Genomic DNA, 23,569 nt, shown 5'->3' on the forward strand with positions numbered 1-23,569 from the left:
TCAGGAGAAACATTTGTGGACCACTGACACTCAATTAAAAATTGACAAAGCTTTGCATCAATGCTTTACCTGTTCATCCATATCCACTTCACCTTCCGAGGACTCGTGCCTCGGAATTGCAATGCTGTCCAGCTCCAAAATCTGCTGGCAAAGGGTGTCTGATAAGTGCTGATTTAACTGATGGCTATGTAAGAAAAGGAGAATGAAATTAACCATTTGGATAAATGAAGTGGCTACATATATTTTGAATACATATTATAACATGAAAATGTATGTTAAAAAGTTACAAAATGGGACAAGTTATATTTATTTATTGAGGATAGGTTGCTTTAAAGAGGAGGGATGTTACTTTACGTCAGATTGTATTATCAAAGCCACTAATTTATCAACATTAGCAGCAGGCCAAGTATTTTGGGAGCACTGCAAGGGGACCCTGACATTTGACAGTTTGTTCAGAAGGGGGCCTTGAATTTGGGAGTATTGACAAGAGTTCCCAGGGTTCCTGGAAGAAGGGAGCAAGGTCTGTTAACCTCTTCCCTTGACCTTTTTGGCCAACAAAACGCCCTCCACCATGTTCCCAGTCATCAGCCAATTCCTATCTTAGAGAATTCAGTGTTTGTCCATTAATAAAGGTCTTTAATAAACAAATTTTGGCCAAATCATAGAATCTTACAGCACAGAAAATTATCATTCAGCCCACCATGCCTATGTCTGCTCTTTGAAAAAATTACTAATTACACATACTCCTCTTTTCTTTCCCCAAAGCTGTGCATTATTTTTAACCTTTCAGTACATATCCAATTCCCCATCAAAAGTTATTTCCATTGCCACCCACCCTTTCAAGCAGTGTATTCCAGATCATAGTTACTTCTAAAATATCAATTGTTTCTGTAATTCCATGCTTTTAAACAAAAAAAAATGTATCCTTAAGCCACAAAAAGTTTGTCAGCTTTCTCAGAAGAAAAGATTTTTTAAATTGAATTCTGGCCAAAATGAAGAGGAGAGAAGTTTGCCCTGACTGATTTAGAAAGCAGCCAACAGGAAGAATGCAATAAATTAAATTCATCACCCTGCTAGGATTAAGTCATGCGAAAAATGAACTGCAATCCCTGTCTGAAATCAAGTTTTAGAGAATTAAATCGCTAATTTATTTCACAGGAATAAATCTATGAGGTCTATAAAATCTATTTAATATTTGTTCATAAAATCACAGCTCCATTGGAGGCCGTGCTGGCTCTTTGAAAGAGCTGTCCAATTAATCTGCCCTGCCTTTTCCCCATAGCGCTATAAATTTTACCCCCTTTAAGTCTATCTTTATTTTTTATTCGTTCATGGGCTGTGGGCATCGCTGGCCAGGCCAGCAATTATTACCCATCCCCAATTGCCCTAGTTCAGAGGGCATTTAAGAGTCAACCACATTGCTGTGGGTCTGGAGTCACATGTAGGCCAGACCAGGTAAGGATGGCCGGTTTCATTCCCTAAAGGACATCAGTGAACCAGTGGGTTTTTACGACAATCGACAATGGTTTCATGGTCATCATTAGACTTTTAATTCCAGGCTTTTATTGAATTCAAATTCCACCATCTGCTGTGGCGGGATTCGATCCCAGGTCCCAAGCGCATTACCCTGGGTCTCTGGATTACTAGTCCAGCGACAATACCACTACGCCATCGCCTCCCCCAAATCCACTTCCCTTTGAAAAGTTACCATTGAATCTGCTTCCACCATCCTTTCAGGCAGTGCATTCCAGATCATAACTCACTGCATAAATAGAAATGCTCATCTTCCCGCTAGTACTTTTGCAATTACATTAATTCATGGTTTTGCTGAACCGCATATTAACTGTGGCAGATGGTCAATGCATAGCCTACTTTGGACCTTATGATGGAGGGAAGGTCATTGATGAAGCAGCTGAAGATGGCTTAGATCACTACCCTAAGGAACTCCTGCAATAAAGTCCTGAAACTAAGATGATTGACCTCCAACAACCATCTTCCCTTGTGCTAGGTTTGACTCCAACTGGTAGAGAGTTTTCCCCCTGATTCCCACTGACTTCAATTTCGCTGGGGCTCCTTGATGACACACTCGGTCAAATACTACCTTGATGTCAAGGACAGTTACTCTCACCTCCTCTATCGCGTTTAGTTCCTTTGTCCATGTTTGGGCTAAAGCTGTAATGACGCCAGGAGCCGAGTGGTCGTGACAGAACCCCAGCTGAGCATCAGTGAGCAGGTCATTGCTGTTTTAATGCCACTTGATAGAACTGTCGATAAAACTTCCCTTTGCTGATGATCAAGAGTAGACTGATGGGGCGGTAATTGGCTGAGATGAATTTGTCCTGCTTTTTGTGGACAGGATATATTTTCCATATTGTTGGGTAGAAGCCAGTGTTGTATCTGTATTGGAACAGTTTGGATAAAGGCATGTTGTCAGGGACCACAGCCTTTGCAGTATCCAGTGCCTTCAGCCATTTCTTGATATCATGTGGAATGGGTCAAATTTGCTGAAGACTGACATGTGTGATGCTAGGAACCTCAGGAGGAAACCGAGATGGATCATCCACTTGGCACATACGAACTGGGAGCAGGAGTAGGCCACTCAGCCCTTAAAGCCTGCTCTGCCATTCAATAAGATCATGGCTGATCTGACTGTAACCTCCCGTCTATCCCCAATAACCTTTCACTCCCTTGTTAATCAAGAATCTATATAGGTCTGCCTTAAAAATATTCAAAGACCCTGTTTCCACTGCCTTTTGAGGAAGAGCTCCAAAGACTCACGACCCTCAGAAAAAATTTCTCCTCATCTCTGCTGCAGATATGCTGTACTTGCATACTAATCTTTTGTGATTCATGCACTAGGATACCCAGATCTCGGAATCTGAGCTCTCCGATCCCTCACCATGGATCCAATCGGTTTATAGATGGCACTCATGGAGCCATCAATTAATCCATTCAGTTACCTGAACAGAAAAGCCTACAATTCATTTAATGTTCATTAGTGACCAACACAACAGAATGTGAATGCCAAGCCTACTGGCAGGTGCTACAACTCAAACCACATGATAAGAAAAAAGCCCCATGTCAAAAATGGAATTTGACTTGTTCAAGCACAACCAAAATATCTAGGCAGGGATTTCCCCCAGGAGCTCCGCCCACATCTTTGCTACTTTAAAGATAGATCCTGGTTTTATCACTGGGCAAAAAAAAAATTAAGCAAGGTTAATTTACAATACACTACTGTGCTTTAAACTTTTAAACTCCACTACACAATAAAGGGGTTTACTTTATGTCCCAGATTGAAACAAATATTTGCATTTATATAACCTTTTGTTTCAGCAACATCTCCTAAAGCGATTCTCAGAACAAATTATTTCTGAACTGTAGGCAAAGGTTAAGTGCAGTAAGGGTTAAATGAAGAATAAGAATAAAAACCTCCGGGACACCCTGGTCCACTCTTCCATCACCCCCTACACCTCAACCGCCTCCCACGGCACCTTCCCATGCAACCAAAGGAGCAACACCTGCCCCTTTACTTCCCCTCTCCTCACTGTCCAAGGACCCAAACACTCCTTTCTATTGAAGCAGCATTTCACTTGCACTTCCCTCAATTTAGTCTACTGCGTTCGTTGCTCCCAATGCGGTTTCCTCTACATTGGAGAGACCTAACGCAGACTGGGTGACCGCTTTGCAGACCACCTTCGGTCTGTCCACAAGCATGACCCAGACCTCCCTGTCGCTTGCCATTTCAACACTCCACCCTGCTCTCATGCCCACATGTCCATCCTTGGCCTGCTGCATTGTTCCAGTGAAGCTCAACACAAACTGGAGGAACAGCACCTCATCTTCCGATTAGGCACTTTACAGCCTTCTGGACTGAATATTAAGTTCAACAATTTTAGATCATGAACTCTCTCCTCCATCCCCACCCTCTTTTCAATCCCCCCCCCTTTTTTTTCCCCAATAATTTATATAGATTTTTCTTTTCCCACCTATTTCCATTATTTTTACATGTATTTCCATCCATTGTTTTATCTCTACCTTTTAGCCTATTTTGATCCCTTCCCTTCACCCCACTACACCCCCACTGCGGCTATCTGTACCTTGCTTGTCCTGCTTTCTACCCTTAATTAGCACATTCCTTAGATAATATCACCACCTTCAACACCTCTTTGTCCTTTTGTCTATAACATCTTTTGGCTATCTCCACCTATTACTGGTCCTCTATCCAGCTCTACCTGCCCCCCCCCCCCCCCCCCCGCCGCCTTTAAACCAGCTTATATTTCACCTCTTTTCTATTTTTACTTAGTTCTGCTGAAGAGTCATACGGACTCGAAACGTCAACTGTGTTCCTCTCCGCAGATGCTGCCAGACCTGCTGAATTTTTCCAGGTATTTTTGTTTTTGTTTTGGATTTCCAGCATCCGTAGTTTTTTGCTTTTATATAAGAATAAGAGTGTTGCCTTCTATTCTGATCTGTCAATACATTCTTGTCTATGAAGGGTACCTGTGCTACATTAGTATGACATTTTCACTTCCTATACAGCCCGTTCTTTTGGCCTTGTGAGTAAGTTTGCCAATTAGCACCAACTTTTAAACAATTTTATACTCTGAACTCACATCTGCTTAGCTCTCCCACACTGGCCTCCAGCTCACTTCTGCTGGCTCTGGTCATCTGGTCACCTCGTCTCCCCTGCTGACCACCCTCCACCCCTACTGGCTGACCACCCTCTGCCCCCACCGGCCAACCCTGCTCCCCCACTGGTCTCCTCCATGGAATCCCTGATTGGACATTCCATCAGAACTCTCTGGCCAACCAGGGCACTGAAAGACAAACCATGTGTCAGTAAATGGAATCTGAGAGGTGGGGTAAAGAGGATGGTCCACAATGAAGCTGAAAATCCAGACGCTTGAGCAATTTGGAGGAAACTGTCGGGACATCAACGGTTTAGTAAAAAACCCAGACTGTCCTGGCAAAACTGGGGGGTTTGATCACCCAAATACTTTGTTATTTAATGCTCCTGTGAAACACCTTAGGAAGTTTCATTATATTAAAGGTGCTATACAAATATAAATTGTGTTATTGGTAAATAGGGCAGATTTAATCACTATCCAGAGAGCTGGTAACAAGAACACATGAACTAGGATGAGCAGGAGAGAGGAAGAGTTTAGGAGAGTGTTTCTTTCATAAGTGCAAAGGTTGTTAGAATGCTTTATCACAAGAGGTCTTGAAGCAGAGTTAATCGTAACATTCTAGAGGAAATTGAACATGATGAATTTCTATTCCCAGAGCAGAATAAAACAGAACCAACCTTCCTGCACACAGAAGGAAATCCCTGAAGAACACTTGGCAACCAGAGAAAGTTGGAGGGGGACATGGTCCCCCAATATTTTGAGGCACAACAAAGCGCTCCTGCAGCCGTTTCAGTTTGGTTAGGTTGCTTGTTCCAAACATGTCCAGTACATCTTGGTCAGGATGTTCACTGCCTGCGAGTGCTCCAACTGTACCCTTACACATCTATCGGAGAAATATGGAGGATTTTTCGTAAATCTAGGTGCGAATATCTGAATTAAAATAAAATTCAACAGTCCCAAAGATTAGATAGTTTTGCAGAAACCATAAGGGGACAGATAGTTGTACTTAAAATACTTGTTCCCCTCTAACTCAAGTGCACAGAGGCATGTTACCTAATTTGGCACAGTGTGGGCAGAAAACCTGGGCCTCCCGGTCTCATTAAAGGTCATCAGTATAAAATAGTCATGAAGAAATTCAAAAGGATATTCAGGAAAATTATTTTTGTGCAGAGAGTGGCAAGAATGCATAACTCACTACTACATGGAGTATTGCAGGTGAATTAGCATTGATGCATTTAAGAGGAGGTGAGATAAACATGAGAAAGATAGGAATAGAAGATTTGCTGATAGGGTGAGATGAAGACAGGTGAGCTGAATCCTTCTGTGATGTAAATTCTGTCAGTCATTCTTTGTGCTATTAGATGTGACAACTAAACAGCTCTATATTATATATAAAAAAAAAAATTATACACACATACAATCTGTGGTTCAAAAGTCAGATTTGAACCAGGTGTGGGAATGCAGTAATCCAGACTTTATTGAATTTCATCTTACCTTGCAGCTACAAAACCTCAAATACAATTTGCTGGATGAAAGGGGTTGCCATTCTGCTTTCCTTTAAATCATCTTATAACTAAGAAAACAAAATACTCATTTATGACAACTACCTAAACTTCTGCATCACTGTCAGGATAGATTTGGGAGCAATAAAGGATGCTGTAAATACAAACCACATACTCACCCTTATCAATTGTTTCTGAAACAGCCTTGCAAAGTGGTTATGGTTACAAGCTGTGCTTAGATTGACCATCATATTCCTAGAATAAAAAAAATTCAAAATACAGTTACAGTACGCACATATACCCCAGGATAGGAGTTTGATGGAAGTGAAGTTAAAGCCACAATCAGGTCAGCTGTGACGTTACTGAATGGCAGAACAGGTTTGAGGGGCTAATTGGCCCACTCCTGCTTCTTGTGACCTGATATCACCTTGTTTAGTCACCTCTCTGCCTGGATTCCCCATTTCAAGCCACACAATCCTACACTTACTGTTTGACTTTAAAAGCTTTTAGAAGTGCTCATTTTTTTCATGAGAACGTTTTACAGAAAAGCATAGAGGTTCATCAAAATTTGGCAAAAATTTACTGGAAAAAGCCCTGAAAAGGGACTGCGGGTTTGGATTATGCAGAGCAATTGTATAAATTGGGCATGGAATTGGGCTGGAATAGAAAAAGGTTGAGAGGAGATCGGATTGCTGATTTTTGCATTTTATTGGGACTAGATAATGGAGACCACAATGAGCTGTCCAGAACAGTAGAGCCAGAGGACATAGTATACACATGAGGCAGAATAAATTTAAAGTGAAACTATAGAAATGATATTTCAGTGAGAGAGTGGTTGATCGATGGAGCAAGCTGCCAAGGTGGGTGGTGGAAACAGTTTGTATTGATTTATTCCTATGCAAATTAAATCATTTATTTTAGAAAATAACACTTTGATGATCTAACACATGAAAAGTGGTAAGTGTAGTGTGCTTGAGAGGAACAGATAACTTCGGGCCTATGGTTCCCAAAAAACCACTGGGGTTTTCCTTGCCTCATGTCTGAGAACATTTTAGACCCATTGATAGAGATTGATTGTTACAATTAGTCCACAACTCCATTATTGTTGTATCACGTGACTACAGGATGGCAGGTGAGCTTGATGGATTGTGCTTTTTTTTTTAATCTACCAATTCTTATTTTTCTATTGACACATGGCTTTCTTATTTGGCTGGAAAGTCAGTCTAGAAAACAAAACAGGTCTAATCCTTATTTGTGTCAGTGTCCACCATTCCAGACAAAACATCAGCTGCATATGCTTTTGAGTCATGAGCCGAGTTTTGCTGGCTGTTAACCAAATACTTACATGATGGGGAAAGGAAGTAAACACCTTAACAGTTCAATTCATTCACTCTACGGTTTGCTTAACAAAATGCAAAAAAAAAATAATAAATAAACAGAACTAACCCAGGGACTCCTACTATAGACTGCAGCCACCAACCATCTACACAATCACTGTTAGCCAGGTAACTTAAGGTGAGTTCAAAATTTTGCTTATTCATAGTTTAATCCTCCAAATAAGTCAAATTCCTTACAAATGAAGCTAACCTGATTTAGAGAGACAAGGTTCATCAAGTGTATCATCCTCAGCCTCAAACTTTCCCAGGGTGTTTATGAGCTACAAATGGCTAATTTAAATATCCCAAGCTAAGTCTCTTTCGGACTCATGTCACACCTCACCACACCCATATCACTCTCACTGACAGCCCCATGACCACAACCACACCACACACACTTCATAGTATGATATAGTACAGGAGGCCATTCAGCCTGTAGTGTCTGTGCTGGCTCTTCAGTACAGTTGACCATTTAGTCCTATTCCCCTCCCCTTCACCACAGTCTAGAAGATGAGCTTGTACAGTGCTTTTGTGACAGTTTCTTGGAGCAATTCGTTGTGGAACCAATTAGAGATAAAGCTATCTTAGATTGGGTATTGCATAATGATGAAGGGTTATTTAGTAATGTTGTAGTAAAAGATCCACTGGGAAATAGTGATCATAATACCACTGAATTCCACGTTAAGTTTGAAAGTGACATACTCCAATCTTAAATGAAGCCAATTACATAAGTATGAGGGAGAGAACACGCTACGGTTAATTCAGTAAATATAATAAAAAGGATGGAGGTGAATGAATGGTGGGAAACATTGAAAGAAGCAATTCAAAATGTTCAACAAAAATATATGTCATGGCTCACTCAGGAAGTTATGGATAGTATTAGATTAAAAGAAGAGGCTCACAATGTTGCAAAAAACAGTAGCAATTCTGAGGATTGGGAATGTTTTAGAAACCAACAAAGGATCGCCAAAATGTCGATAAAAAGGGGAAAAATAGAATGAGAGTAAACTAGCCAGGAATATAAAAACAGATTGTAAGAACTTTCATACGTTATGACAGTATTGGTAGGAGTGACCACCACTCCACAGTCCTTGTGGAGACACAATTAGGATACCCTCCATCGTGTTGTGTGGCATTATTACCATGCTAAATGGGATAGATTTTGAACAGATGTAGCAACTAAAAACTGGGCATTCGGGAGGCGCTGTGGGCCAGCAGCAGAAGTGTATGCAACTGCAATCTGTAACCTCAAGGCCCAGCATATCCTCCACTCTACCATTACCATCAAGCCAGGGAATCAATCCTGGTTCAATGAAGAGTACAGCAGGGCATGCAAGGAGCAACATCCAGGCATACCTAAAAATGAGGGGTCGACCTGGTGAAGCTACAAAGGACGACTTGCATGCCAAACAGCAAAAGCAATATATGATAAACAGAGCTAAGCAATCCTACAACCTACAGATCAGATCTAAGTTTTGCAGTCCTGTCACACCCAGTCGTGAATGGTGGTGGGCAATTAAACAACGAACTGGAGGAGGAGGCTCCACAAATACCCCCATCCTCAATGATGGAGGAGTCCAGCACATCAGTGCAAAAGATAAGGCTGAAGCATTTGCAACCATCTTCAGCCAATTCGATTCACTCCATGTGATATCAAGAAACAGCTGATGGCACTGGGTACAGCAAAGGCTATGGGCCCTGACAACATTCCGACAATAGTACTGAAGACTTGTGCTCCAGAACCAGCACACCCTTAGCCAAGCTGTTCTAGCACAGATACAACATTGGCATCAACCCAGTAATGTGGAAAATTGCCCAGGTATGTCCTGTATCAAATGTATCAAAATTTGCTGATACCACCAAGTTAGGTGGGAAGGTAAGCTATGGGGAGGACAGAGAGGCTGCAAAGAGATATGGACAAGTTAAGCAAGTGTGCAAGATGGCAGATGGAGTCTAGCGTGGGGAAGTGTTAAGTTATGGTCAAAGAGACTTGGGTATGCTCATACAAGGAATGTAGAAAGTTAGCATGCAGGTGCAGCAACCAAGTAGGAAGGCAAACGGCATGTTGGCCTTTATTGCAAGGGGTTTGGAGTACAAGAATAAAGAAGTCTTATAATTGTACAGGATTTTGATGAGACTATATCCAGGATACCATGTGCAGTTTTGATCTCCACATTTAAGAAAGGGTTTACTTGCATTGGAGGCAAAGCAACACTAAATTTGGTCCCTTGGATGAGGGGGTTTATCCAATTAGGTGGGGCTAAGTAAATTGGATTTATATTCTCTGGCGTTAAGAGTGAGAGACGATCTCACTGAAACCTACAAAAGTCTGAAGGGGCTTGATAAGGTAGACGTGGAGAGAATTTTTTCGCTGGTTAGGGAATATAAAACATGGGGGCAGGGTAAAGGGCTGATCATTTAGGACCGAGATGAGGAGAAATTACTTCACTCAAAGGGTTGTGAATCTTTGGAATTCTTTACCCCAGAGGGTTCTGGATGCTTCATCATTGAATACATTTAAGGCTGGGACAGGCAGATTTTTGGTCTCTCAGAGAATTAAGGGATATGGGGAGCAGGTGGGAAACGGAGCTGAAGCCCAAGATCAGCCATGACCGTATAGAATGACGGAGCAGGCTCAGCAGGTCTACTCCTGCTCCTATTTTTTGTGTTCATAGCCCGGGAATGTTTGTCCCTTCGAGTATTTATTCAATTCTCTTTTGAAAGTTACTACTGAATCTGCTTCCACTGCCACTTCAGACAATGTAATCCAGACCAATTCGACTCTCATTAACATACATTAAAAAAAATGGTCCTGCTCCTGACCCCAGAAACCACAGTTTACACCTATTTCTCTTCAGTCTGAGAGAGAACTATTCACCACTACTCTGCTTTTTGTCCCTTAAAACGATTTTGCCACTACCCCTTTAATCCCTCGTGCTTCAATTTTGGGAGCATCTCTATTATGCAGCACTTTATTAAACATCTTTTGAAAGTCCATGTAAACAACATCAACTGCACCACCCTCATCAACCCTTAACATGATTTCAAAAAACTCAAGTTAATCAAAGATTTGTTTTTAATAAATGTGCTGACATTTATTTATTAATGCATACTTTTCCAAATGTCAATTAATTTTGTCCTGGAGTATTGTCTGTGAAAAGTTTCCTCACAAGCCTAATTGCCCTATTGTTGCTGAATTTATTGCCCTTCCCATTTTAAAAAAAAAATAGGGCCTTAACATTTATAATCTTCTATTCCTCTGGTGCCACACTCAGATCAAAAGAGGACTTGAAAATTGTGACCAGAGTCTCTGCAATTTCCTCTTTTACTTTCCCTCAGTAACCTAGCATACATCCCATTCTAAACAAGTAACTTTTCTACTTTGAGAACTGCCAACCAACCTTTTAAGTACATCCTCTTTATTTTTAGTCCATTCATTATTGTTATAATGCCACCTCTTTCACTGCTACAATAGCAGTACTCTCTTCTCTATCAAAGACAGATTCAAAGGACTCATTTAGTACCTGTCATGCCTTCAGTCACCACACCCTTCCTGTGACTACCTTCTTACTATTTATGGGGATATTTCAGAATACTCAGAATAAGTATATTCCTACTATAAAGGGAAATTCTAAGGGGAGGACCCACCATCCGTGGTTAACTAAAGAAGTTAAGGAAAGCATCAAACTTAAGGAAAAAGCATATCACTGCACAAAGATGAGTGACAGGTTAGATGATTGGTCAGAATATAAAGAACAGCAGAGAATGACTAAAAGGTTCATCAGGAGAAAGAAATTAGAGTATGAGAGAAAGCTAGCTAGAAATGTAAAGTGGATAGCAAGAGTTTCTACAGATATCTATAAACGAAAAAAGTAAACAAAGTGAGTCTTAGTCCTCTGGAGAGTGAGAATGGGGAGTTAATAGTTGATAATAAGGAAATGGCAGATGAAATGAACAAATATTTTGCTTCTGTCTTCACTATAGAAGATACGAAAAACATTCCAATAATAGCTGTAAATCAGGAGGTGGAAGAGGGAAACTTGGTGAAATTACAATCACTAGGGAAGTGGTACTAAGCAAACTGATGGAGCTGCCGGCTGACAAATCTCCAGATCCTAGTGGACTTTATCCTAGGGTCTTAAAAGAGGTGGCTGATGAGGTAGAAGATGTGTTGGTGTTAATTTTCCAAAATTCACTAGATGCTGGAAAGGTTCCATCAGACTGGAAAGTAGCAAATATAACCCCTCCATTCAAGAAGGGAGGGAGGCAGAAAACAGGAACCTACAGGCCAGTTAGCTTGATGTCTGTTGTGGGGAAATTGTTAGAATCGATCATTAAGGAGGCTAAAGCTGGGCATTTAGAGAAACTCAAGGTAATCAGCAAGAGTCAGCATGGTTTTATGGAAGAGAAATCAAGTTTAACAAATTTATTGGGGTTATTTTAAGGAGTAACATGCGCTGTGGATAAAGGGAAGCCTGTAGATTTGCTGTACTTGGATTTCCAGAAGGCATTTGATAAGGTGCCACATCAAAGGTTATTGTGGAAAATAAAAGCTCACGGTGTAGCAGATAACATGTTAGCATGGATAGAAGATTGAATGGCTGGCAGAAAACAGGGTGTGCGTAAATGGGTCTTTTTCTGATTGGAAGGATGTGACGAGTGGAGTCCCGCAAGGATCTGCACTGGGGCCTCAACTTTTTACAATGTATATCAATGACTTAGATGAGGGGAGTGAAGGCATGGTAGCTAAATTAGCAGATGACACAAAGATAGGTAGGAAAGTATGTTGTGAAGAGGACATGAGGTTGCAGATGGATATAGATAGGTTGAAGAGTGGGCAAAAATCTGGCAGATGGAGTATAATGTAGCAAAATGTGAAGTTGTTCATTTTGGCAGGAGGGATAAAAAAAAGCAGTATATTACTTAAACAGAAAACAGCTGCAGAATTCCGAGGTGCAGAGGGATCCAAGTGTTCTAGTGCATGAATCACAAAGTTAGAATGCAGATACAGCAAGTAATTAAGAAGGCTAACGGAATACTATCCTTTATTACAAGAGGAATTGAACAGTAAAGATGTTATGCTTCAGTTATACAGGGCATTGGTGAGACCACATCTCAAATAGTGCACGCAGTTTTGGTCTCCTTATTTAAGGGAGGACGTAAATGCGTTGGAGGCAGGTTTATCAGAGAAGGTTTGTAAGATTGATACCTGGAATGTGCAGGTTGTCTTCTGAGGAAAAGTTAGAAAGACTGGGCTTGTTTCCACTGGAGTGTTAGAAGAGTGAGGGGTGGCTTGATTGAAGTATAAAAGATCCTGAACGGTATTGACAAGGTGGATGTGGAAAGGATGTTTCATCTGGTGGGGGTGTCCAGAACTAGGGGGCACAGTTTTAAAATTGGGGTTACCCTTTTAGGAGAAATGAAGAGAAATTTTTTCTGAGGGTTGTGCGACTTTGGGATTCTCTGCCTCAAAAGGCGGTGTCATTGAATATTTTTAAGGCAGAGGTAAATAGTTTGCTTTGCCTAACAAGAATCTAAGGTTATCGGGGTAGATGGGGATGTGGAATTCAAAACACAAACAGATCAGCCATGATCATATTGAATGACAGAGCAGGCTCGAGGGGCCAAATGGCCTACTTCTGCTCCTATTTCGTATGCATTTATAAAAAAAGACTTTTGGGTTCCTTTTAGGTAGCAATTATGCTATTCTCCTTCTCTCGCTTTGCCCCTTATTCCTTTTTTTTTTAGATCTCCCTTATGCTTTCTATATTCAGCTTGGTATACATACACTTTTTGCCACTAACAAAGCCAACATTTATTTGCATCCCTAATTGCCCTTGAGAAAGTGGTGAGCTGCCTCCTTACACTGCTGCAGTCCATACGGTAGAGGTACTCCCACAGTGCTATTAGAAAGGGCGTTAAAGGATTTTGACTCAGTGACACTGAACGAACAGTGATATATTTCCAAGTCAGGGCACCGCATGACATAGAAGGGAATTTGCAGGTAGTAATGCTGCGATGCGTCTGCTGCCCTTGTCCTTCTAGGTGGTAGAGGTCATGGGTTTGGAAGGTGCTGTTAAAAGAGCCTTGGTGAATTGCTGCAGTGCATCTTATACTGCCACTGGACACCAGTGGTGGAGAGAGTGATTGTTTAAGGTGGTAGGTTAAGTGCTGATCAAGTGGGCTGCTTTGTCGTGAATGGTGTTGCAGCTGCACTCATCCAGGCTAGTGCAGAGTCTTCCATCACACTCCTGACTCACGCCTTGTAGATGTTGCAAAGACTCTGGGGAGTCAGAAGATGAGTTATTTGCCACAGAATTCCCAGAATACTGAACCAATTCCAGTATTTCTGTGGCTTATCTAGTTAAGTGGCTGGTTCAATAATAACCAGGATGTTGATAGTGAGGGATGCAGCAACAGTAATGCAATTGAATGTCAACGTAAGATGGCTAGAATCACTCTTCTTGGGAATGGTCACTGTATGGCACTTGTGTGGTGCAAATGTCACTCGCCACTTAGCCCAAGCCTGAATGTTATCCAGGATTTGCTGCAGGTGGGCATGGACTGCTTTAGTATCTGAGGAGTTGCAAATGGAACTGAGCACTGTACAATCATTAACGATATCCCCACTTCTAATCTTATGATGGTGGGTGGTGGGGAAGAGCAGTTGAAAATGGCTGGGCCTAGAACACAACCCTAAGGAACTCCTGTAGCTATGTCCTGGGCAGAGATGATTGACCTTCAACAATCACAACCATCTTCCTTTGTGCTAGGTATGGCTCCGACCAGTGGAGAGTCTCCCCTCACCCGCAACCACCCCAATTCACACTGACTACGATTTTGCTAGGGCTCCTTGTTGTCTCACACGGTCAAATGCTGCCTTGATGTTGTCACAGTTAGCTCTGGAATTCAGCTCTTTTTGTTTGGACCAAGGCTGCCACGAGGTCTAGAGCCAAGTGCCTCTGACAGAATCCAAACGGAGCATCAGGGAGCTAGCTATTGATGAGTAAATGCCGCTTAATAGCATTGCCTATGACCCCTACCATCACTCAGTTGATGATTGAGAGTAGACTGATGAACAGTGATTGGTTGGGTTGGATTTGTCCTGCTTTTTGTTAAAGGAAATATGTGGCCAATTTTCCATATTGCCAGATAGATGCTAGTTTTGTAGCTGTACTGGAACAACTAAGCTAGGGGCACGGCTAGTTCTGGAGCACAAGTCTTCAGTATTACTGCCAGGATGTTGTCAGGGCTCAAAGCCGTTGCTATGTCCAATGTTTACAATGATTTCTTGGTATTACAAGGAGTGAATCAAATTGGCTGAGGACTGGCATCTGTGATGCTGAGGACTCGGAAGGAGGCTGAGGTGAATCTGTCTCTTGCACTAATGTGCTGGGCTCCCCCACCACGGAGGACGGGAATGTTTATGGAGCGTCCTCTGGAGACTTATTTAACTGTCTGCCACCATTCAGCATTGGATGGAGCAGGACTGTAGTGTTTGATCTGATCTGCTGGTTTTGAGATTGCTTAACTCTGTCAATTGCATGCTTCTTCCACTGTTTAACATGTCCTGTGCTGTAGTCTCACCAACTTAGCGCATCATTTTCAGGCACGCCTGGTGATGCTCCTGGCATGCTCCCCTGAACTCCCCATTGAAACAGGATTGATCCCCTAGCTTGATTATAATGGTTGAGTGAGGGATATGTTAGGCCATCAGTTTACAGATTATGGTTGAATACAATTCTGATGCTACTGATGGCCCATAGCACCTCATGGATGCCTAGTTCTGAGCTGCTTTATCTGTTCTGAATCTATCCCATTTAACATTATCCTCTAGTATGCAACTCTCTCTCCTGCAAACCAAGACTCCTGGGTAGCCAGAAAATTTATCCAATCTGGAATTTAACAATGGAACATTTAATACAGATTTGTTTTGCCATAGCTACATGTCCAAAACTGATTACAAAAAAAGATAAATTGACTCAATCATATCCCCCATGGGTGTATGCAAACAGCTTTCCGTTTCTTGATCTTCTTTTCAACCCGAGAATGGCAACATTCTGCCGTACCTGATTCGAAGACCCAGTGATCTCTCAAACTCCCAACCAGGATTTGTATGCTTGTCCTCCCACTCACGCAGCAATTCATAGAAGACATCTCTGGAAGAAAGTTAATGGATGCTGCTCTTAATCAGTGTTTCCACTGAAGGGCTATTGTACATCACTTATTTGTTTTCATTAAGCCTTGACAGATTTGACTTACAAATGGATAAATGTATAGAAACAAAAATGTTACAATATGTAGTACGTTGAGAAAACAAAATTGCCAATATTTCATTTTAATGCAGAAATTGAATCGGAAGGATGACCTAGATGGCTTTAAAATTATTAAGGGGTTTGGCAGGGTGAAAACAGAACAGGTTTTCACTTGGAATCATTAATATAAGATGGTTACTAATAATTCCAACCGGGAATTCAGAAGACATTTCTTTACCCAGAGAGTGGTTAGAACGTGGAACTGTACCACATGGAGTACATGAAGTGAAAAGCATAGAAGTATACCAAGGGAAGACCATAAGACTATAAGACATAGGAGCAGAAATAAGGCCATTCGGCCCATCAAGTCTGCTCCGCTATTCAATCATGGCTAATAAGTTTCTCAACCCCATTCTTCCGACTTCTCCCCATAACCTTTGATCCCCTTACCATTCAAGAACCTATCTATCTCAGTCTTAAATACACTCAATGACCTGGCCTCCACAGCCTTCTGTGGCAATGAATTCCATAGATTCACCACTCTCTGGCTAAAGAGGTTTCTCCTCATCTCTGTTCTAAAAGGTCTTCCCTTTACTCTGAGGCTGTGCCCTTGGGTCCTAGTCTCCCCTACTAAATGGAAACATCTTCCCCACGTCCACTCTATCCAGGCCTTTCAGTATTCTGTAAGTTTCAATCAGACCCACCCCACATCCTTCTAAATTCCATCGAGTACAGACCCAGGGTCCTCAAACGTTCCTCATATGTTAAGCCTTTCATTCCTGGGATCATTCTCGTGAACCTCCTCTGGACCCTCTCCAGGGCCAGCACATCCTTCCTGAGATACGGGGCCCAGAATTGCTCACAATATTCTAAATGTGGTCTGACCAGAGCCTTATAAAGCCTCAGCAGCACATCCCTGCTTTTATATTCTAGTCCTCTCGAAATAAATGCCAACATTGCATTTGCCTTCCTAACTACTGACTCAACCTGCAAGTTAACCTTAAGAGAATCCTGGACTAGCACTCCCAAGTCCCTTTGCACTCCAGATTTCTGAATTCTCTCCCCATTTAGAAAATAGTCTATGCCTCTATTCTTCCTACCAAAGTGCATGACCTCACACTTGCCCACGTTGTATTCCATCTGCCACTTCTTTGCCCATTCTCCTAACCTGTCCAAATCCTTCTGCAGCCTTCCCACCTCCTCAATACTACCTGTCTCTCCACCTATCTTTGTAGCATCTGCAAACTTAGCCAATTCCTTCATCTAGATCATTAATGTATAAAGTGAAAAGTTGTGGTCCCAACACTGACCCCTGCGGAACTCCACTAATCACCGGTCGCCATCCTGAGAAGGACCCCCTTATCCCCACTCTCTGCCTCCTGCCAGACACCCAATCTTCTACCAATGCTAGTACCTTGCCTCTAACACCATGGGCTCTTATCTTACTGAGCAGCCTCCTGTGCGGCACCTTGTCAAAGGCCTTCTGGAAGTCCAAGTAGATAACATCCATTGGCTCTCCTTTGTCTAACCTACGTGTTACCTCCTCAAAGAATTCTAACAGATTTGTCAGACATGACCTCCCCTTGATGAAACCATGCTGACTTTGCCCGATTTTACCATGCACTTCCAAGTATTCTGAAATCTCATCCTTAATAACGGACTCTAAAATCTTACCAACGACCGAGGTCAGGCTAATCGGCCTGTAATTTCCCGTCTTTTGCCTCACTCCCTTCTTAAACAGGGGGGGGGGGGGTTACATTAGCGATTTTCCAGTCCTCTGGGACCCTCCCTGACTCCAGTAATTCCTGAAAGATCACCACCAACGCCTCCACTATCTCTTCAGCTATCTCCTTCAGAACTCTGGGGTGTAATCCATCTGGTCCAGGTGATCCACCTTCAGATCTTTCAGTTTTCATAGCACCTTCTCCTTAGTAATGGCCACCATACTTACCTCTGCCCCCCGACTCTCTTGAACTTTGGGGATGTCACTCGTGTCTTCCACTATGAAGACTGACGCAAAGTACCTATTCAGTTCCTCCGCCATTTCTTTGTTCCCCATTATTACTTCTCCAGCATCATTTTCCAGTGGCCCAATGTCCACTTTTGCCTCTCTCTTACCCTTTATATATCTAAAAAAAACTCTTGCAATCTTCTTTTATATCACTGGCTAGTTTACCCTCATATTTAATCTTCTCCCTCCTTATTTCTTTTTTAGTTGTCCTCTGTTGGTCTTTGTAGGCTTCCCAATCCCCTGGCTTCCCACTGCTCTTTGCCACATTGTATGCTTTCTCTTTAGCTTTTATGCTGTCCCTGACTTCCCTTGTCAGCCATGGTTGCCTCGTCCTCCTTTAGTATGCTTCTTCTTCCTAAGGATGAATTTTTGCTGTGTCTCCCAAATGACTCCCAGAAACTCCTGCCATTGCTGTTCCACTGTCTTCCCTGCTAGGCTCATCTCCCAGTCAATTCTGGCTAGCTCCTCCCTCATGCCTCTGTAGTTGCCTTTATTCAACTGTAATACCGTTACATCTGATTCCAGCTTTTTCCTCTCAAATTGCAGGGTAAATTCTTTCATATTATGGTCACTTCCTCCTAAGGGTTCCTTCACCTTAAGCTCCCTTATCAAATCTGCCTCATTACACATCACTAAATCTAGAATTGCATAGGAAGCTAAATAAGTAATGATGGAGACAAGTAATGATGGAGAAACAAATAGAAGAATATGCTGATATGGATAAATGAAAGGAGGAGGGATAGATGAAGGGAGGTGGGATGAGGCTCGTGTGGATCATAAATGCCAGCAACGACCCTTTGGGCCAAATGGTTGGTTCTCTGCTCTATATAATTCTATGTACTAGTACTGTGAGTAAACAGTTATATTTTCATCAAGTGTGGTTTTAGAACCTTTTACTACCACAAAGCAACCTGTGAAAAGAGTAATCAGTTTGTAACAATAGTTGGATGTATTTTAACTTTCTTTCTAAATAAACAATGGTTTGCTATACATTAGATTAGCTGTTTATCTGATAGAACAGTTACATGGGGGTCACCTTCAACTCAGTATTTGAAAAATGCTACCATACAAACATCAATATTTAATTATGGACTTCCAAATTCACATTGAATTGACCTTCATTCTTTATTAAATGAGGTACTTTTGTGCCTCCATCCATTTGAAGAGGTTTTTGGCATTTAAGGCACTATCTAACCATGTTATTTATATGGACCTCCTGAAGACATTCAATAAGGTTCTACACAAGACCATCAGCAAAATGAAAGCACATGGAATTGGAGGGAACCCATTCTTATGGACAGGGAATTGGTTCGGAGATAGGAGGCAGAGCAATTAGGTAAGGGCAACAATGCTGCCTTTGTCAGCGATGTTTACATTGAATGAAAGAATTTTAAAAATCCAAATTCACATCTAACCCAGTTACAATGATTGGACATGATAGCAGAGGCGACTGCTTCATAGGAAACTTGTGAAATGGAATCAGGTAGCACCTGCACAGTGATTCAGTAGCTACAGTAGTTTAATCAAACCCAGGTGGTAGCACTTTCACCTCCAAGTTAGAAGATTGTAGGTTCAAGCCCACTCCAGAGGCCCGGGCACAAAAATCTAGGTTAACACTTCAGTGAGTACTGAAGGAATGCTGCACTGTCAGCGGTGCCAACTTTGGGAGGAGCTATTAAACTGAGGCCTTGTCTGCTTCTCAGTTGAACATAAAAGATCTCATGGCACTATTTTGAAGTAGACCAGTGTCCATATATTTGTGTCTCAACCAACATCACTAAAACAGATTATCTGGTCATCATTACATTGTTGTTTAGTGGGACCAAAGAAAAAACTAAAGTGATTCAATGGCTAAAAAGCACTTTGGGATATCCTACGGTTGTGAAAGCCATCTTTCTTTCTGAAACTTAAAGTTATCTTATAGGCATCTCCTTCTTGAGAACAGCCATGATCTAATTGAATGCAGAACAGGTTAAATGGGCTGAATGGCCTGCTGCTATTCCTATTTTATATTTAGAACTAAACGTGCTCTGTACCTTTGCTTCTTGAAATTCTGAAAGGCTCTGTCACTGGTAAAATTTGATCGATTGTCAGTTTCAGGTTGAAATGGAACAGACTGTATGACTGAAGGGAGAGCGAGCGATACCTGGAAAATAAGCAATTAACACTGAAATGACATGGTCCTTCTTTAGTGATGGTGAAAATGTAAACCATATAATGGGAAGGATGGCAAATCTAAAATCTAAAAGGTGGACATTCAAATATCAATATTTCTTTGCTGGTGGCAGGAGGCAGGGTGGTGTAATGGGGAGAGGGTATTGAGGCAGAGGATCATTACATATCTTTGCAGCAAAATACACATGTTCAGTGAAGTACTCAATGTCACACGCTGACAATGCACCCAGCAATAAGAATTAAATGTTCAACAGAACCAACTCACTTTTCCTAACTAGTCAGTATTTTCACATCCCTCCATTTTACTCGGAATCACAGGTAAACCGTAAGACCCATAATTACAACTTCCAGAGGCGACAGAAAGAATACAAAACCTGAAAGGTCATGTAATTGTCCCCAACATAGCACTAGACTGTGAAGTTGACTGAGGAGATACGCCATGGTGATAGTGAATTTCTGAGGTTTAAATCAGGTTTTTGGTCTAATATTTGGATAACTAGATACAAGCCAATTAGATGACCTAGTTTTCAAGAGCCCATTGATACTTTAAGACCATAACATCCAACCAGAGAGAAGTTAATTCACACAAAAAGATATGATAATGGAATTCAGAAGCAGGCGGTTAATGAAAAGTTGGCTTTCATCTCAAGAGGGTTAGAGTACAAGAGGGTGGAAGTTATGTTACAGTTGTACAGAACTCTAGTTAAACTCTATTTAGAGTAACTGTATTTAGCTCTGAGTACACTACACTTCGGGAAGAATACTTAGGCCTCATATACAGATTCATAAGAATGATACCAGGGTTAAAAGATTAAATTACAAGGATATGTTGAATAGATTAAGCTTGTATTCCACTAAAGCTGGAAGCAGCAAATTTCAATTATAATTTCATGGTAATTAATAAAGGAAGATAGTCCATAACTAAGAAATCCACCTAATAGAAACACTTAACATACGATTAAAAAATGAATTTAGATTACCACAAACTCAGACAGCAGTAAAGGTATACCGCAAACTACCATCAGACAGCAGTAAAGGTGTTATTATCTCACCTGTGCAGTGCTGACCTCATTGGCACGGGTCAACTGGTCACGTAATGAAGCAGAGAATATACCAAGTCGGTCATTCTCACCAAGAAGCCGTATAGTCCCCTTATCCAAATAAGAAATTATCCTACAAGAAGTAAAATAAAATTGAGAATGCGATGCATATTATTCCGCCTGGTATATTTTCCAACTTTTCTTAAAAAGTTTCTTAAAAACCCACAACCACTACCATCTAGAAGGGTAACAGCAGCAGACACATGGGAACACAACCACTTGGGAGTACCTCTCCAAGCCACTCACCATCTTGACTTAGAAATATATTGCCATTTCTTCACTGTCGCTGGGTCAAAATCCGGGAACTCCCTCCCTAACAGCACTGTGGGTGTATCTACACCACATGGACTGCAACCGTTCAAGAAGGCAGCTCACCACCACCTTCTCGAGGGCAATTATGGATGGACAATAAATGCTAGCCTAGCCAACGACACCCACATCCCATCAACGAATAAAAAAAATGGCCTAAGCCATGCAGGTCATGGCCGCCAGCTCTTCTCCAATACAGCAATTGAGTGGCGAGAGAATAAAAGCATAAGCCTGAGAGGGAGCAATGCAAGACAGTCTATGTTCGCAGAAACTGAATGCATTCTAAAGAAAATCAAGTGTGACATCAGAGGGAAGAGGTAAATGATTGATTGGTGAGTGTTTTTCTCTTTTCTCTCTCTAACCAGGTATCTGCTCAAATTAGGAGCTGAGAAATTAAAAATTACTAGTTTAAACAGGGTACTAACTGGGAACAATGAGTTTAGTCTTTGAAGAAAGGCTAGATATGGAAATCCCCTCAAACCAAACACCTGCCCTCAATAATGAACAGTAAAGTTATTTCCCTCAATGTTTCCCTGGCAAGCCCACTATAATGAAGAAGTTGACCTCAAAAGTTACCACAACAGATGTAGCCAAGGTAAATCTTATTTATTTGCGCTATTGTTGTATCCACAATTTTAAAACTGTGCAAGTTCAATAACAGGAGAACAATACCCACGTGAACTGTGTTTCCAGAACTCTAACAGCAAAGTAGATGCAATTATGCACACTCCTGAAGTATTGCCTTTCAGCATCTAGAAAATAAATTAATTTTACATTTAGATGTAGAAATTATAAAGGACAGAGGAGGTAAGAAAAAGACGCTTTTTTTATGATCTAATATTTTATAGGTTTTTCTTAAAACTCCTTTTCATAATTTATATCATTTAGGCCACAACCAGCATGTTTATCTGGTGTAGCAAGTGGCTATTCTTGACTAGCACCTTTCATAGTCTCAAGACGTTCTGAAGTATTTTATAGCCAAGTGTTGTATGTAGAGAAACATAGGACCCAATTTGGACAAAGCAAGTTCCCAAAATCAGCAATGGTCAAGAGATAAATATTGGCTAGAACAGAGGGGAGGAGTCTCCTGCTCTTCTTCAAATAATGTTGCAGGATCAGGACTGCGAGACAGGATTTACTACCATTTGGAAGCAAATGGGCGTATTAGTGACAGGCAGCATGGTTTTGTGAAGGGGAGGTCGTGTCTCACTAACTTGATCGAGTTTTTCGAGAAAGTGACAAAGATGAGCGACGATGGAAGGGCAGTGGATGTTATATACATGGATTTCAGTAAGGCCTTTGACAAGGTCCCTCATGGCAGACTGGTACAGAAGGTAAAGTCGCACAGGATCAGAGGTGAGGTGGCAAGATGGATACAGAATTGGCTTGGTCATAGAAGACAGAGGGTAGCAGTGGAAAGGTGCTTTTCTGAATGGAGAGCTGTGACTAGTGGAGTTCCGCAGGGATCAGTGCTGGGACCTTTGCTGTTTGTAGTATACGTAAATGATTTGGAGGAAAATGTAACTGGGCTAATTAGTAAGTTTGCAAACGACACTAAGGTTGGAGGAGTTCAGATAGTGAAGAGGATTGCCAAAGGATACAACGGGATATAGATCGGTTGGAGACTTGGGTGGAGAAATGGCAGGTGGAGTTTAATCCGGACAAATGTGAGGTAATGCATTTTGGAAGGTCTAATACAGGTAGGAATTATAGAGTAAATGGCAGAGCCCTTAAGTGCATCGACGGGCAGAGGGATCTGGGTGTACAGGTCCATAGGTCACAAAGTGGCAACGCAGGTGGATAAGGTAGTCAGGAAGGCATATGGCATGCTTGTCTTCATTGGCAGGGGTATTGAGTATAAAAGCTGGGGAGTCATGCTGCAGCTGTATAGAACCTTGGTTAGGCCACACTTGGAATATTGCTTGCAATTCTGGTCGCCACATTACCAGAAGGATATGGAGGCGTTGGAGAGGGTGCAGAGGAAGTTTACCAGGATGCTGCCTGGTCTGGAGGTTATTAGCTATGAGGAGAGGTTGGAGAAACTCGGATTGTTCTCACTACAGCGACGGAGATTGAGGGGCGACTTGATAGAAGTTTACAAAATTATGAGTGGCATGGACAGAGTAGATAGTCAGAAGCTTTTTCCCAGGGTGGAAGAGTCAATTACTAGGGGACATAGATTTAAGGTGAGAGGAGAAAACTATAGAGGA

The 23,569-nt window shown here is 41.7% G+C and overlaps 1 protein-coding gene across 1 annotated transcript in view; it reads right to left on the reverse strand.

The window, feature by feature from the left end:
- The window catches only part of cdan1 (codanin 1), a 103,413-nt gene that overhangs the window by 55,393 nt on the left and 24,451 nt on the right, over positions 1 to 23,569 (reverse strand). The window contains exons 6-12 of the mRNA XM_078562917.1: positions 22,036 to 22,111; positions 21,003 to 21,123; positions 19,812 to 19,921; positions 15,579 to 15,668; positions 6,313 to 6,388; positions 5,309 to 5,514; positions 70 to 184 (exon numbers count right to left, since the gene is read on the reverse strand). Of these exons, the coding sequence (XP_078419043.1) occupies positions 70 to 184; positions 5,309 to 5,514; positions 6,313 to 6,388; positions 15,579 to 15,668; positions 19,812 to 19,921; positions 21,003 to 21,123; positions 22,036 to 22,111 (794 nt within the window). The remainder of the gene's footprint in view (positions 1 to 69; positions 185 to 5,308; positions 5,515 to 6,312; positions 6,389 to 15,578; positions 15,669 to 19,811; positions 19,922 to 21,002; positions 21,124 to 22,035; positions 22,112 to 23,569) is intronic.

Source organism: Cetorhinus maximus, chromosome 18, assembly GCF_964194155.1.
Source record: "Cetorhinus maximus chromosome 18, sCetMax3.hap1.1, whole genome shotgun sequence".
Taxonomy (NCBI): Eukaryota; Metazoa; Chordata; class Chondrichthyes; order Lamniformes; family Cetorhinidae; genus Cetorhinus; species Cetorhinus maximus.